The sequence below is a fragment of the Manacus candei genome, unplaced genomic scaffold (assembly GCF_025592945.1).
Source record: "Manacus candei isolate 608988 ecotype Guabito, Panama unplaced genomic scaffold, ASM2559294v1 h1tg000298l, whole genome shotgun sequence".
Lineage (NCBI taxonomy): Eukaryota > Metazoa > Chordata > Aves > Passeriformes > Pipridae > Manacus > Manacus candei.
The window spans coordinates 28,106-42,619 of NW_026138346.1; the positions used below are offsets into that span (position 1 = coordinate 28,106).

A 14,514-nucleotide genomic window follows, 5' to 3' on the forward strand; every position below is an offset into this window, starting at 1 on the left:
TGGGCTGGGACCCCAGATCCAAGCTCAGCCGAGCCCTGGGATTGGTCAGGCTGGTCCCTGGGATCTGAGCTCGGCCAATTCCTGGGATCAGTTGGGTCAGTCCCTGGGATCTGAGCTCGGCCAATTCCTGGGATCAGTTGGGTCAGTCCATGGATCTGAGCTCAGCCAATTCCTGGGATCAGAGATGGGTCAGTCCATGGATCTGAGCTCAACCAGTTCCTGGGATCAGAGTTGGGTCAGTCCATGGATCTGAGCTTGGCCAATTCCTGGGATCAGTTGGGTCAGTCCCTGGGATCTGAGCTCAACCAGTTCCTGGGATCAGAGTTGGGTCAGTCCCTGGGATCTGAGCTCGGCCAATTCCTGGGATCAGAGCTGGGCCAATCCCTGGGATCTGAGCTCAGCCAATTCCTGGGATCAGTTGGGGCAGTCCATGGATCTGAGCTCAACCAGTTCCTGGGATCAGAGCTGGGCCAGTCCATGGATCTGAGCTCGGCCAATTCCTGGGATCAGAGTTGGGTCAGTCCCTGGGATCTGAGCTCAGCCAATTCCTGGGATCAGTTGGGTCAGTCCATGGATCTGAGCTCAGCCAGTTCCTGGGATCAGTTGGGTCAGTCCCTTGGATCTGAGCTCAGCCAATTCCTGGGATCAGAGCTGGGCCAGTCCCCAGATCCAAGCTTGGCTGATTCTTGGGATCAGAGTCAGGCTGATCCCCGGCACTGGAGTTGAGCTGATGCCCCAGATCCAAGCTGTGCCAGTTCCCAGGATCAGAGCTGGGCCCACCATCAGACCCGAGCCGGGCTGGTTCCCAGGATCCCAGAGGGGCCGGATCCGAGCTGGGGGTCACCCCGACCCCGGCCCGGCGGTTCCCGGCGATTCCCGGCGGTTCCCGGCGGTTCCCGGCGCGGCTCACGCCGACAGGTCGCTGTTGTCGAACCTCTCCTGGTCGTAGACCTCGGCCACCACCTTCCTGCCGGCGAACCAGCGGCCGTTGAGCGCCTGGATGGCCTGGTGGGTGGCCGCGGCCTCCGAGAACTCCACGAAGATCTTGACGATGATCTCGGCGTCCTCCTCCTCGCCCTGCTTCTCCTGGTAGATGATCACCCGGCTCACCCGCCCGAACTTCCCGCACTCCTCCGTCACCTCCCCCTCCAGGTCGTCGTCGATGTCCTTGGGATCCACCATGTTCCGCAGCACCATCACCGTGGACTGCGAGGGAAGGGAGCGGGGATTAGGGCGTGGAGATGGACAGCCCTGCACTGGTCACTGCACAAATCCCACGGCACTGACGGCCCAGAACCCTGCACTGGTCATTGCACAAATCCCACGGCAATGAAGGCCCAGAGCCCTGCACTGGTCATTGCACAAATCCCACGGCACTGACAGCCCAGAACCCTGCACGTGGTCATTGCACAAATCCCACAGCACTGACAGCCCAGAACCCTGCACGTGGTCATTGCACAAATCCCACGGCAATGAAGGCCCAGAGCCCTGCACTGGTCATTGCAGACACCCCCTGGCACTGACAGAGCCCTGCACGTGGTCACTGCAGACACCCCATGGCACTGACAGCCCAGAGCCCTGCATGTGGTCACTGCAGACACCCCCTGGCACTGACAGAGCCCTGCATGTGGTCACTGCAGACACCCCATGGCACTGACAGAGCCCTGCACGTGGTCACTGCACAAATCCCACAAGCACTGACAGAGCCCTGCACTGGTCACTGCACAAATCCCACAGCACTGATGGCCCAGAGCCCTGCATGTGGTCACTGCAGACACCCCACAGCACTGACAGAGCCCTGCACGTGGTCATTGCACAAATCCCATGGCACTGACAGAGCCCTGCATGTGGTCATTGCACAAATCCCACACCACTGACAGCCCACAGCCCTGCACGTGGTCACTGCAGACACCCCCTGGCACTGACAGAGCCCTGCACAAGCACCAGGTCTGCTCATTCCAGATAATGTCCTGGTTAGAACAGCTGGGCCCAGTTCATCCCTGGCTGGGTGTAACCCAAACCTGGGTATTCTATAGCCCTCCATGCCATTTCCCAGAAACTGGTATCAATAAACCATTTACACCATCTGCACATACAGCCTGACTCCTCAGGCTATGAACTGGGTGCTAAGAGGCCTGTGAGACAGAAGGTGCCTCCCTGTTCTGCCAGACAGAAGGTGCCTCCCTGTTCCTCACACCCCGTGTGAAACTCCCTGCCCTGAGGGAGGCACTGGGCATTCCTGCCTGAACTGGAGGACAGATAATCTTGGAGTCTTGGGACTTTTTTATACCACTCATGGGATCCAGAGGAACACTGCAGATCACTGTTCTCAACCAGACTGCAACCACCACTCTCAACCAGACTGCAACCACCACTCTCAACCAGACTGCAACCACCACTCTCAACCAGACTGTGACCACCACTCTCAACCAGACTGCACCACCACTCTTAACCAGACTGTGACCACCACTCTCAACCAGACTGTGACCACCACTCTTGACCAGACTGTGACCACCACTCTTAACCAGACTGTGACCACCACTCTCAACCAGACTGTGACCACCACTCTTAACCAGACTGTGACCACCACTCTCAACCAGACTGCACCACCACTCTTAACCAGACTGTGACCACCACTCTCAACCAGACTGCACCACCACTCTTAACCAGACTGTGACCACCACTCTCGACCAGACTGTGACCACCACTCTCAACCAGACTGCACCACCACTCTTGACCAGACTGTGACCACCACTCTCGACCAGACTGTGACCACCACTCTCGACCAGACTGTGACCACCACTCTTGACCAGACTGTGACCACCACTCTTGACCAGACTGTGACCACCACTCTCAACCAGACTGCACCACCACTCTCAGCCAGACTGTGACCACGACTCTCAGCCAGACTGTGACCACCACTCTCAACCAGTGACCACCACTCTCAACCAGACTGTGACCACCACTCTTGACTGGACTGCAACCACCACTCTTGACCAGACTGTGACCACCACTCTCAACCAGTGACCACCACTCTCAACCAGACTGAGACCACCACTCTCAACCAGACTGAGACCACCACTCTCAGCCAGACTGTGACCACCACTCTCGACCAGACTGTGACCACCACTCTTAACCAGACTGTGACCACCACTCTCAACCAGACTGCACCACCACTCTCAGCCAGACTGTGACCACCACTCTCAGCCAGACTGAGACCACGACTCTCAGCCAGACTGTGACCACCACTCTCAACCAGTGACCACCACTCTCAACCAGACTGTGACCACCACTCTCAGCCAGACTGTGACCACCACTCTCGACCAGACTGTGACCACCACTCTCAACCAGACTGTGACCACCACTCTCAACCAGACTGTGACCACCACTCTCAACCAGACTGCACCACCACTCTTAACCAGACTGTGACCACCACTCTCGACCAGACTGTGACCACCACTCTCAACCAGACTGTGACCACCACTCTTGACCAGACTGTGACCACCACTCTCAACCAGACTGAGACCACCACTCTCAACCAGACTGTGACCACCACTCTCAATCAGACTGTGACCACCACTCTTGACCAGACTGTGACCACCACTCTTGACCAGACTGTGACCACCACTCTCAACCAGACTGTGACCACCACTCCCACCTACAGGTTTTCCCCTCTCCCTTTCCTTTGGACTCAGGGGGCCCAAGGAACACCTCTCTGTTCATGCCCCAGGGTGCTGGGTTACACATTTGGGTTTTGTGGGTTAAAACCTATTGTTTGTCTGTATAATCCTACTTATTGTGTTATTTTATTAAATTGTTGTTCTGACTTACAATCTCTCTTTGGGTTGAGTTCATTCCCCTGCTGGTTCACCTTTAAACCAGCACAACGTCCCAGGGCACTGACGGCCCGGGAGCTCAGGGATGGCTCCCAAGTTCCCTTCCCAGGCATCCCAAGCCCCGTGGCCCAGGTGGGCAGTGCCACATCCCACGCCCTGGGCTTTCCTGGGACACACCCTGGAGGCACGAGGGGCCTGGGCACTGCTGCCACTGCTGCCACTGCCCCTGTGCTGCTGCTACCCGGGCACTTCTCGGCTTCCCCTCGCCACCACCGTCACACCCTGTCTGGTTTTACATCTCCCCTCCCAGCAGAGCCAAAGGACTCCCCAGGTGCTGTGACAGGACACACAGGTGGGTCACACACCTGGGGCATCCCAGGCTCTGCCCCAGCCCAGCCCTGGCACACCTGGGGCATCCCAGGTTCTTCCCCAGCCCAGCCCTGGCACACCTGGGGCATTCCAGGTTCTTCCCCAGCCCAGCCCTGGCACACCTGTGGCGTCCCAGGCTCCGCCCCAGCCCAGCCCTGGCACACCTGGGGCATTCCAGGCTCCGCCCCAGCCCAGCCCTGGCACACCTGGGGCATTCCAGGCTCCGCCCCAGCCCAGTCCTGGCACACCTGGGGCATCCCAGGTTCTTCCCCATCCCAGCCCTGGCACACCTGGGGCATCCCAGGCTCTGCCCCATCCCAGCCCTGGCACACCTGGGGCATCCCAGGTTCTTCCCCATCCCAGCCCTGGCACACCTGGGGCATTCCAGGCTCCACCCCAGCCCAGCCCTGGCACACCTGGGGCATCCCAGGTTCTTCCCCAGCCCAGCCCTGGCACACCTGGGGCATTCCAGGTTCTTCGCCAGCCCAGCCCTGGCACACCTGGGGCATTCCAGGTTCTTCCCCATCCCAGCCCTGGCACACCTGGGGCATCCCAGGTTCTTCCCCATCCCTTCCACTAGCCCGGGTTGCTCCAACCTGGCCTGGAACACGGCTTCTCTGGGAAACCTGTGCCAGGAGCTCCCCCCCTCCCAGGGAGGAATTCCTTCCCAATATCCCACCTGTCATTCCCACTGTCCATCTGGCAGTGGGAATCACTCCCTTGTCCCCTGGCAGCAGATCCCGAGGGCAGAGCAGGGCCCCCCGAGCTGGGAGGTCCCTGCAGGGTGTCCCTGTGCCACCCCAAGCCCGGGATACCCCCGGCACCCACCTCCTGCTTGCGGAGCAGCTTCTGCATGACCATGTGGCGGGCGCTGCTGCCCGAGATGCTCATGTGCTCCTGCTCGCTCAGCATCTCCGGCCGCTCCGACTCCTGGAACACCTCCTCCTCCTCCTTCTCCTTCTTCACCTCCACCAGCCCCAGCGCCGGGGGGCTGGCCAGGATGGGGTTCACCACCCCCACCTGCGGGATCGTCACCGGGATGGGCGGCCGGGCGGGGGTCACACCTGGAGAGAACAGGGACGGCGGTCAGGGAGGGCTGGGATGGGCAGGGACACAGGGGATGGAGAGGGATGGACAGGGACACGTGGGGATGGAGAGGGACACGTGGGGATGGACAAGGACAGCTGGGATGGACAGGGACACAGGGGATGGAGAGGGATGGACAGGGATGGCTGGGATGGACAGGGACAGCTGGGATGGACAGGGACACAGGGGATGGAGAGGGACAGCTGGGGATGGACAGGGACAGCTGGGATGGACAGGGACAGCTGGGGATGGACAGGGGGAGCTGGGATGGAGAGGGACAGCTGGGGATGGACAGGGACAGCTGGGGATGGACAGGGACAGCTGGGATGGACAGGGACAGCTGGGATGGACAGGGACACAGGGGATGGAGAGGGATGGACAGGGATGGCTGGGATGGACAGGGACAGCTGGGGATGGAGAGGGACAGCTGGGGATGGATAGGGATACATGGGGATGGACAGGGACAGCTGGGATGGAGAGGGATACACGGGGATGGACAGGGACAGCTGGGATGGAGAGGGATACACGGGGATGGACAGGGACAGCTGGGATGGACAGGGACAGCTGGGATGGAGAGGGACAGCTGGGGATGGAGAGGGACAGCTGGGGATGGATAGGGATACATGGGGATGGACAGGGACAGCTGGGATGGACAGGGACAGCTGGGGATGGACAGGGGGAGCTGGGATGGAGAGGGACAGCTGGGGATGGACAGGGACAGCTGGGGATGGATAGGGATGGACAGGGACATGGGGGATGGACAGGGACAGCTGGGGATGGACAGGGAGAGCTGAGGATGGACAGGGACAGCTGGGATGGACAGGGACACGTGGGGATGGACAGGGACACCTGGACATGGACAGGGACAGCTGGACATGGACAGGGACACCTGGGGATGGAGAGGGACAGCTGGGGATGGACAGGGACATGTGGGGATGGACAGGGACAGCTGGACATGGACAGGGGCAGCTGGACATGGATAGGGACACCTTGGGGATGGACAGGGGGAGCTGGGGATGGACAGGGACAGCTGGATGGACAGCTGGGATGGACAGGGACAGCTGGGCCATGGGATTCTGCACAGAGTGCCCATTATCCAGCACAGAGTGCCCATTATCCAGCCCAGAGTGCCCATTATCCAGCTTTTCCCTCAGTGCCATGTGTTCCTCCTGGGAATCCACGGCCCTGTCCCACCCCTTACACAGAGGGGGCAAGGTGAGGGGACACACAGAGGACAAGGGAAGAGCACACACAGGTGCCAGGAGGAAGGGGACAGGTGCCAGGAGGAAGGGGACAGGTGCCAGGAGGACAGGTGATACAGGTGACAAGGGAAGAGCACACACAGGTGCCAGGAGGAAGGGGACAGGAGGACAGGTGATACAGGTGCCAGCAGGAAGGAGACACACACCAGTGACAGGAGGAAGGTGTCACACACACAGGTGCCAGGGGAAGGGGACCCCACCTGTGATGACTCCAGGGGCCTGTGCTGCCATCACAGCCTGGGGCAGAGCCCCCAGGGGCTGGGCCAGGGTCAGGGCTGGGGACACGAGTCCTGGTGTCGCCAGAGTGCCCAGAACTGCAGCTCCTGCCACGGCCTCCTGTGGGACACGGGGAGAACAGGGAGCCAGGTCAGTCCTGCCCAGGAGCCCCAGCTGTCCCAGGAACCCCAGCTGTTCAGGAACCCCAGCTGTTCCATGGAACCCCAGCTGTTCAGGAACCCCAGCTGTCCCAGGAGCCCCAGCTGTCCCAGGAACCCCAGCTGTCCCAGGAACCCCAGCTGTTCAGGAACCCCAGCTGTTCCATGGAACCCCAGTTGTTCAGGAACCCCAGCTGTCCCAGGAACCCCAGCTGTTCAGGAACCCCAGCTGTTCAGGAACCCCAGCTGTTCAGGAGCCCCAGCTGTTCAGGAACCCCAGTTGTTCAGGAGCCCCAGCTGTTCAGGAGCCCCAGCTGTTCAGGAACCCCAGTTGTTCAGGAACCCCAGCTGTTCCATGGAACCCCAGATGTTCAGGAGCCCCAGCTGTCCCAGGAACCCCAGCTGTTCAGGAACCCCAGCTGTTCAGGAGCCCCAGCTGTCCCAGGAGCCCCAGCTGTTCAGGAACCCCAGCTGTTCAGGAACCCCAGCTGTCCCAGGAGCCCCAGCTGTTCAGGAACCCCAGCTGTTCAGGAACCCCAGCTGTTCAGGAGCCCCAGCTGTCCCAGGAACCCCAGCTGTTCAGGAACCCCAGTTGTTCAGGAACCCCAGCTGTTCAGGAACCCCAGCTGTTCCATGGAACCCCAGCTGTTCAGGAACCCCAGCTGTTCAGGAGCCCCAGCTGTTCAGGAACCCCAGCTGTTCAGGAGCCCCAGCTGTTCAGGAGCCCCAGCTGTTCAGGAACCCCAGTTGTCCCAGGAACCCCAGCTGTTCAGGAGCCCCAGCTGTTCAGGAACCCCAGCTGTTCAGGAACCCCAGCTGTTCCACACTGGAGACACACCAGACAGTCCATCCCCAGCTCCTGGAGCTGCTGGGCACCACAAAGGTGTCACCAGCCCGGCTGGGAGACCCCGAGCCACCAAGCCTTGGAATAAAAACATTCCCCTGGAACTCAAATCCCAGTAAACGCCCTGATTCAGATGCCCAGGATTCCAAAATCCGGGATGAACACCCAGTTAAACCACAGACACTTCCACAAGACCACTGGCAATAATGTGCCCAAGGTGCAGCCCAGGATGCCAATGGTGCTGGTTGCTGTGGTGTTCCAGGTCATTACACCCCGAGTTAATCACCCCCAGCCTTCTCTTCCTTGTTTTCAGGGGGCTCCTGACATGGACAGCAAAGAAATTCCAGGGTTTTGTCCCTCCCCTGTGCCATGCTCTGTCCCTGTGCCAGCCCTCCCCTGTGCCATGCTCTGTCCCTGTGCCAGCCCTCCCCTGTGCCATGCTCTGGCTGTCCCTGTGTCAGCCCCTTCCCTGTGCCATGCTCTGGCTGTCCCTGTAACCAACCAGAGTTTCCAGTCTTCCCCTGTGCCATGCTCTGTCTCTGTGCCATGTTTTGTCCCTGTACCCCACCTGAGCTGTGCCAGCTCTCCCCCGTGCCAGCCCTGCCCTGCTGTGTCCCTGTGTCAGCCCCTCCCCTCTGCCATGCTCTGGCTGTCCCTGTACCCCAGCTCTCCCCTGTGCCATGCTGTCCCTGTGCCATGCTCTATCCCTGTGCTGTGCTCTGGCTGTCCCTGTACCCCACCTGAACTGTGCCAGCCCTCCCCTGTGCTCTGTCCCTGTGCCAGCCCTCCCCTATGCCAGCCCTCCCCTGTGCCATGCTCTGTCCCTGTGCCAGCCCTGCCCTGTGCCAGCCCTCCCTTGTGCCTCCCTTACCTGTGCCGTGCTGTTTCCCTGTGCCACCCTCCCCTGTGCCGTGCTCTATCCCTATGCCATGCTCTGTCCCTGTGTCAGCCCCTCCCCTGTGCCATGCTCTGGCTGTCCCTGTACCCCACCTGAGCTGTGCCAGCCCTCCCCTGTGCCAGCTCTGTCCCTGTGCCGTGCTGTGTCCCCGTGCCCCCCTGACCTGTGCCAGCCCTCCCCTGTGCCAGCCCTCCCCTGTGCTGTGTCCCTGTGCCATGCTCTGTCAATGCCACCCTGCCCCATGCCATGCTGTGTCCCTGTGTCAATGCCCCCCTGCCCCGTGCCCCTGTGCCATGCTGTCCCTGTGCCATGCTGTGTCAATGCCCCTGTGCCCCCCTGCCCTGTGCCATGCTGTCCCCGTGTCCCCCTGTCCTGTGCCATGCTGTGTCCCTGTGCTGTGCTGTGTCCCTGTGCCATGCTGTGTCCCTGTGCCCTGCTGTGTCCCTGTGCCCTGCTGTGTCCATGCCCCCCTGCCCCATGCCCTGTTGTCCCCCTGCCCTGTGCCCCCCTGCCCCGTGCCCCCCTGACCTGTGCCCTGCTGTGTCCCTGTGCCGTGCTGTGTCAGTGCCCCCCTGCCCCGTGCCCCCCTGTCCCCGTGCCCCCTGCCCTGTGCCCTGCTGTCCCCGTGCCCTGCTGTCCCCGTGCCCCCCTGTCCTGTGCCATGCTGTGTCCCCGTGCCCTGCTGTCCCCGTGCCCTGCTGTCCCCGTGCCCTGCTGTGTCAATGCCCCCGTGCCCCCTGACCTGTGCGGTGATCTTGGCGGTGGCGGCGGCGGCGGCGACGGCGGCGGCCGGGGGGAGCCCGCCGGGCGTGGCCGGGGTCAGCAGCGGCATCGGGGGGGTCACGGCCTTGCCCACCCGCAGGTACTGACCCCCCAGGTCGAAGAGGTTCATGGAGGACACGGCGTCCTGCGACGACTGCGCCTTCTCGTACTCTGCGGGGAGGGCACAGCGGCTCTGAGGGCCCAGCTCGGGGTCGGGGGGCTCAGGGAGGGAGGGACCTTCAGGGGGGGCTTGGGGATGGAGGGACCTTCAGGGGATGCTTTGGGATGGAGGGAACTTCATGGGATGCCTGGGGATGGAGAGACCTTCAGGGGAGGCTTCAGGAGGGAGGGACCTTCAGGGATGGAGGGACCTTCACGGGATGCTTTGGGATGGAGGGACCTTCATGGATGGAGGGACCTTCACGGGATGCTTTGGGATGGAGGGACCTTCATGGATGGAGGGACCTTCAGGGAATGCTTTGGGATGGAGGGACCTTCACGGGATGGTTTGGGGATGGAGGGACCTTCACAGGATGCTTTGGGATGGAGGGACCTTCATGGATGGAGGGACCTTCATGGGATGCTTGGGGATGGAGGGACCTTCAGGGATGGAAGGACCTTCATGGGATGCTTAGGGATGGAAGGACCTTCATGGAATGCTTTGGGATGGAGGGTCCTTCATGGAATGCTTTGGGATGGAGGGACCTTCATGGAATGCTTTGGGATGGAGGGACCTTCATGGGAGGCTTTGGGATGGAGGGACCTTCATGCCCACCCAGTGCCACCCCCTGCCATGGCACATTTGCTGCTGTCCCAGGTTGCCCCCAGCCCCATCCAACCTGCCCTTGGACACTCCCAGGGATGGGGCAGCCACAGCTGCTCTGGGAAATCCATCCCAGCCCCTCCCCACCCTCACAGCCAGGAATTCCTTCCCAATATCCCATCTCTCCCTGCCCTCTGGCACTGGGAAGCCATTCCCTGTGTCCTGTCCCTCCAGCCCTTGTCCCCAGTCCCTCTCCAGCTCTCCTGGAGCCCCTTTAGGCCCTGCCAGGGGCTCTCAGCTCTCCCTGGAGCCTTCCCTTCTCCAGGCTGGACATTCCCAGCTCTCCCAGCCTGGCTCTGGAGCAGAGGGCTCCAGCCTGTGCCTGTGCCTCACCACTGCTATAAATGATATATCTGACATCCTAGATAAGCTCAACCTGCCCCAAATCCATCCCTTAATGCATTTCCCCCCCCGGGGTGGGACACCCAACCCCGAAGCCCCCCTCCAGCCGAGGACACCCCCCCTCTCCCCACCCCACATCCAGCCGGGCCATTACCGATGAACCCGTAGCCTTTGTGCTTCCCTGTCGTGGGGTCCCTGGCCAGGGTGCAGGATTTGATCTTCCCAAAGGCCTCGAAGACGCTCTTGATGTCGTCGTCGGACAGGTCCTGGTGCACCGAGGCCACGTAGATGCGGTTGAAGGCTCGGGCCTCCTCGGCCAGCTGGTCGATGATGGGCTGCGCCTGCCCGATGTTGCTGGGCCTGCCCACCTGAGGGACGGGAAGGGAAGGGGTGGGAGGGAGCTGGGGGGGCTCAGCCTGGACAAAAGGAGGCTCAGGGGGCACCTTCTGGCTCTGGAACCCCCTGACAGGAGGGGAGAGCCGGGGTGGGGGGGTCGGGCTGTGCTCCCAGGGAACAAGGGACAGGAGGAGAGGGAACGGCCTCAGGCTGGGCCAGGGGAGGGTCGGGTGGGACATCAGGAGGAATTTCTGCATGGAAAGGGCTGTTAAACATGGGCAGGGGCTGCCCAGGGAGGTGTGGAGTCCCCAGCCCTGGAGGTGTCCAAGGAAGGCCTGGCTGTGGCACTCAGTGACTGGGCTGGGGACAAGGTGGGCACTGGGGACAAGGTGGGCACTGGGCACAGGGGGGACTCGACCTTGGAGGTCTTTTCCAGCCTCAGTGACCCTGGGATTCTGTGACACAACCCATGCAGTGTCCAAGGGCAGCCCCCAGGCACTCAGGGCCTCCCCTGGCATAGGGATTGGCTCTGGGAACCTGCACTAGGAATCCCAGGAATACACAATCCCAGGAATACACAATCCCAGGAATACAGAGCCAGAGCAGACTCTGCTCCCTCCTCACTGTATCTCCCCCCTTTACCTTCCCTGGCCTGCCAAGGACCAACTTCCAGGGACTGAGAAGGATTCTGAGAGCAAATCCCACTGTTCCTGCACCCTTCTTTTGGGGGCTCCCAAAGCCCCTCAGCCACCGGACCCTGCAGAGGGTCTCAGAGACACCATCCAAAAAACCACCTTTGTTTTGTCCTCAAGACACTCCCGTGTGTGGGTGGGAGAACCTGAGCCAGGGCCCCAGAGCCAGGCCCAGCTGGGGCTGCCAGGATGGGGGTTTCTCCTCGGAGAGGAGGGATCCAGAGCCACCCTGAGCCCCACGTGGGACACCAAGGTCCACCCTGAGCCCCACGTGGGACACCAAGGTCCATCCTGAGCCCCACGTTGGACACCAAGGTCCAGCAGGGACCTGGAGCCACCCTGAGCCCCACCTTGGACACCAAAGTCCAGCAGGGACCCAGAGCAGCCCCACATTGGACACCAAGGTCCAGCAGGGACTCAGACCCACCCTGAGCCCCACGTTGGACACCAAGGTCCAGCCTGAGCCCCACGTTGGACACCAAGGTCCAGCAGGGACCCACACCCACCCTGAACCCCACGTGGGACACCAAGGTCCAGCAGGGACCCACACCCACCCTGAGCCCCACGTGGGACACCAAGGTCCAGCAGGGACCCAGAGCAGCCCCACGTTGGACACCAAGGTCCAGCAGGGACCCAGACCCACCCTGAGCCCCACACTGGACACCAAGGTCCAGCAGGGACCCACACCCACCCTGACCCACCCCAAGGTCCAGCAGGGAACAGACTGCAGGCCCCTTCCCCGGGGCCGTGGGGAGCATTTCCAGGCAGGACCCTGCTATTCCCAGGGAGCAGGAAGGTTGAGGGCACTGCTGGTACTCACCTTGATGTTCCTGCCCCCCAGCATGACTGAGTTCATCTGCTCCAGGGCCAGCTGGGCGGCCTCGGGCACCTCGTACTCCACGAAGGCAAAGCCCTGGCACGGGAGGAGACTGTGAATCCCCCCGGGCCAGGCTGATGCAGCCAGGGCTTCCCACAGAGCCCCCCCTGTGGAACTGACCCCCACCACGCTGGCTCCTGCTCGTGGCCTCAGAAGATTCCTCGGAGCAGGTTTTTATCAGGGCAAAAAAGGGCCTGCAGAGATCCCACCAAGGGCACCCGACCCCGGAGCCTCCTGGACTCAGAGGAAAACCCCACAGCAAAGCCCCACCTCACCCAGGGCTGGGCCTGGTTGGCCCCTTCCAGGGAGCTTCAGGTTGGACACCAGGAGGAATTTTTCTTCCTGGAAAGGGCTGTTAAACATGGGCAGGGGCTGCCCAGGGAGGTGGGGGAGTCCCCATCCCTGGAGGTGCCCAAGGAGAGACTGGAGGTGGCACTCAGTGCTCTGGGCTGGGGACAAGGTGGGCGTTGGGCACAGGGTGGGTGTGATGACCTGGGAGCTCCTTTCCAGCCTCAGTGACCCCGGGATTCCCTGCACCCCTCCCCAGGCTCCCAGCACAGAATCCTGCCCCAGGGAGAGCAGGGAGCTGCAGACATTCACCCCAGGAGCTAAAAGCAGCACAGAGGCCCTTCCCTCTCCTGGCTGCATCAGGAAGGCCTTGGACACAAGAGGACACACATCCCTCGAGGGCTGGGAATCATGGAATGGTTTGGGATGGAGGGACCTCAAAGCCCAGCCAGTCCCACCCCTGCCATGGGCAGGGACACTTTCCACTGTCCCAGGTTGCTCCAAGCCCCGTCCAACCTGGCCTGGGACACTTCCAGGGATCCAGGGGCAGCCACAGCTTCTCTGGGCAACCTGTGCCAGGGCCTGCCCACCCTCCCAGGGAAGGATTCCTTCCCAGTATCCCGTCCAAGCTGGATACTTTGTGCTTAGGGATACGTGGCCGAGAGAAACAACCTTGTGGGAACCCCCAGAACGCCCCATCCCCGGGGCATCAGCACCAGCTCCTGCTGCCACACGGGAAGTCAGCCCCTGCCAGGACAGTCCCCAGGCTCTGTGCAGGGCTCCTGAACCCCAGCATGGTGTGTGTGGGGGGGAGAACACCCCAAAACCCACCCGGTCCCACCTTGTGGGAACATCCAGAACGCCCCATCCCTGGGGCATCAGCACCAGCCCCTGCCAGGACAGTGCCCAGGCTCTGTGAGAGCTCCCGAACCCCAGCACGGTGTGTGTGGGGGGGAGAACACCCCAAAAACCCTCTGGTCCCACCTTGTGGGAAGCCCCAGAACGCCCCATCCCCGGGGCATCAGCACCAGCTGCTGCTGCCACACGGGAAGCCAGCCCCTGCCAGGACAGTGCCCAGGCTCTGTGCAGAGCTCCCAAACCCCAGCACGGTGTGTGTGTGGGGGAGAACACCCCAAAACCCACCCGGTCCCACCCTGTGGGAAGCCCCAGAACGCCCCATTCCTGGGGCATCAGCACCAGCCCCTGCCAGGACAGTCCCCAGGCTCTGTGAGAGCTCCCGAGTCCCAGCATGATGTGTGGGGGGAGAACACCCCAAAACCCGTCCGGTCCCACCTTGTGGGAACCCCCAGAACGCCCCATCCCCGGGGCATCAGCACCAGCCCCTGCCAGGTCAGTGCCCAGGCTCTGTGAGAGCTCCCGAGCCCCAGCACAGTGTGTGTGGGGGAGAACACCCCAAAACCCACCCGGTCCCACCCTGTGGGAACCCCCAGAACGCCCCATCCCTGGGGCATCAGCACCAGCCCCTGCCAGGACAGTCCCTAGGATCTGTGAGAGCTCCCGAACCCCAGCATGGTGTGTGGGAGAACACCCCAAAAACCCTCTGATCCCACCTTGTGGGAACATCCAGAACGCCCCATCCCTGGGGCATCAGCACCAGCCCCTGCCAGGACAGTCCCCAGGCTCTGTGCAGGGCTCCCAAACCCCAGCATGGTGTGTGGGGGGGGAGAACACCCCAAAACCCATCCTGTCCCACCCTGTGGGAAG

The 14,514-nt window shown here is 62.0% G+C and overlaps 2 protein-coding genes and 2 long non-coding RNA genes across 8 annotated transcripts in view; 1 reads left to right on the forward strand and 3 right to left on the reverse strand.

Annotated features, from left to right (window-relative positions):
* The first annotated feature begins 96 nt into the window (after nt 1-96).
* Nucleotides 97-647, forward strand: LOC127464959 (uncharacterized). Of its 2 annotated transcripts, none has more exons than XR_007901721.1 (3): nt 97-192; nt 241-323; nt 559-647. It is a non-coding gene; the product is annotated as an uncharacterized LOC127464959 (long non-coding RNA). The 2 variants fall into 2 exon arrangements; XR_007901720.1 differs by lacking the exon at nt 559-647 and adding an exon at nt 466-527.
* The window catches only part of PUF60 (poly(U) binding splicing factor 60), a 34,917-nt gene continuing 20,954 nt past the window's right edge, over nt 552-14,514 (reverse strand). Inside the window, exons 6-11 of the mRNA XM_051775431.1 lie at nt 12,445-12,537; nt 10,751-10,964; nt 9,412-9,602; nt 6,754-6,889; nt 5,034-5,269; nt 552-1,206 (exon numbers count right to left, since the gene is read on the reverse strand). Of these exons, the coding sequence (XP_051631391.1) occupies nt 907-1,206; nt 5,034-5,269; nt 6,754-6,889; nt 9,412-9,602; nt 10,751-10,964; nt 12,445-12,537 (1,170 nt within the window). The 3' untranslated portion in view covers nt 552-906. The remainder of the gene's footprint in view (nt 1,207-5,033; nt 5,270-6,753; nt 6,890-9,411; nt 9,603-10,750; nt 10,965-12,444; nt 12,538-14,514) is intronic.
* Nucleotides 9,660-10,537, reverse strand: LOC127464960 (uncharacterized). Its single transcript, XR_007901722.1, has 3 exons — nt 10,079-10,537; nt 9,785-9,831; nt 9,660-9,726 (listed from the first exon to the last, which is right to left on the reverse strand). It is a non-coding gene; the product is annotated as an uncharacterized LOC127464960 (long non-coding RNA).
* Nucleotides 12,554-14,486, reverse strand: LOC127464952 (uncharacterized). 4 transcript variants are annotated; one of them, XM_051775425.1, is made up of 2 exons: nt 14,361-14,486; nt 12,554-13,773 (listed from the first exon to the last, which is right to left on the reverse strand). In XM_051775425.1, the coding sequence occupies exons 1-2, from the start codon at nt 14,457-14,459 to the stop codon at nt 12,742-12,744; spliced, it is 1,131 nt and encodes a 376-aa protein (XP_051631385.1). In that variant the 5' UTR covers nt 14,460-14,486; the 3' UTR covers nt 12,554-12,741. The 4 variants fall into 4 exon arrangements, with proteins under 4 accessions (XP_051631385.1, XP_051631384.1, XP_051631386.1 ...); XM_051775424.1 differs by lacking the exon at nt 14,361-14,486 and adding an exon at nt 14,083-14,326; XM_051775426.1 differs by lacking the exon at nt 14,361-14,486 and adding an exon at nt 13,933-14,326 and having other exon boundaries at nt 12,554-13,763.

Bases quoted from the DNA above. Each gene is read 5' to 3' on its own strand.
- LOC127464952 (XM_051775424.1), bottom strand. From the start codon at position 14,250: ATGGGGCGTTCTGGGGGTTCCCACAGGGTGGGACCGGGTGGGTTTTGG. The intron at 13,774-14,082 runs GTGGGACCGGAC...GCTTCCCACAAG, and splicing joins GTTCTGGGGGTTCCCACAAG to GTGGGACCAGAGGGTTTTTG.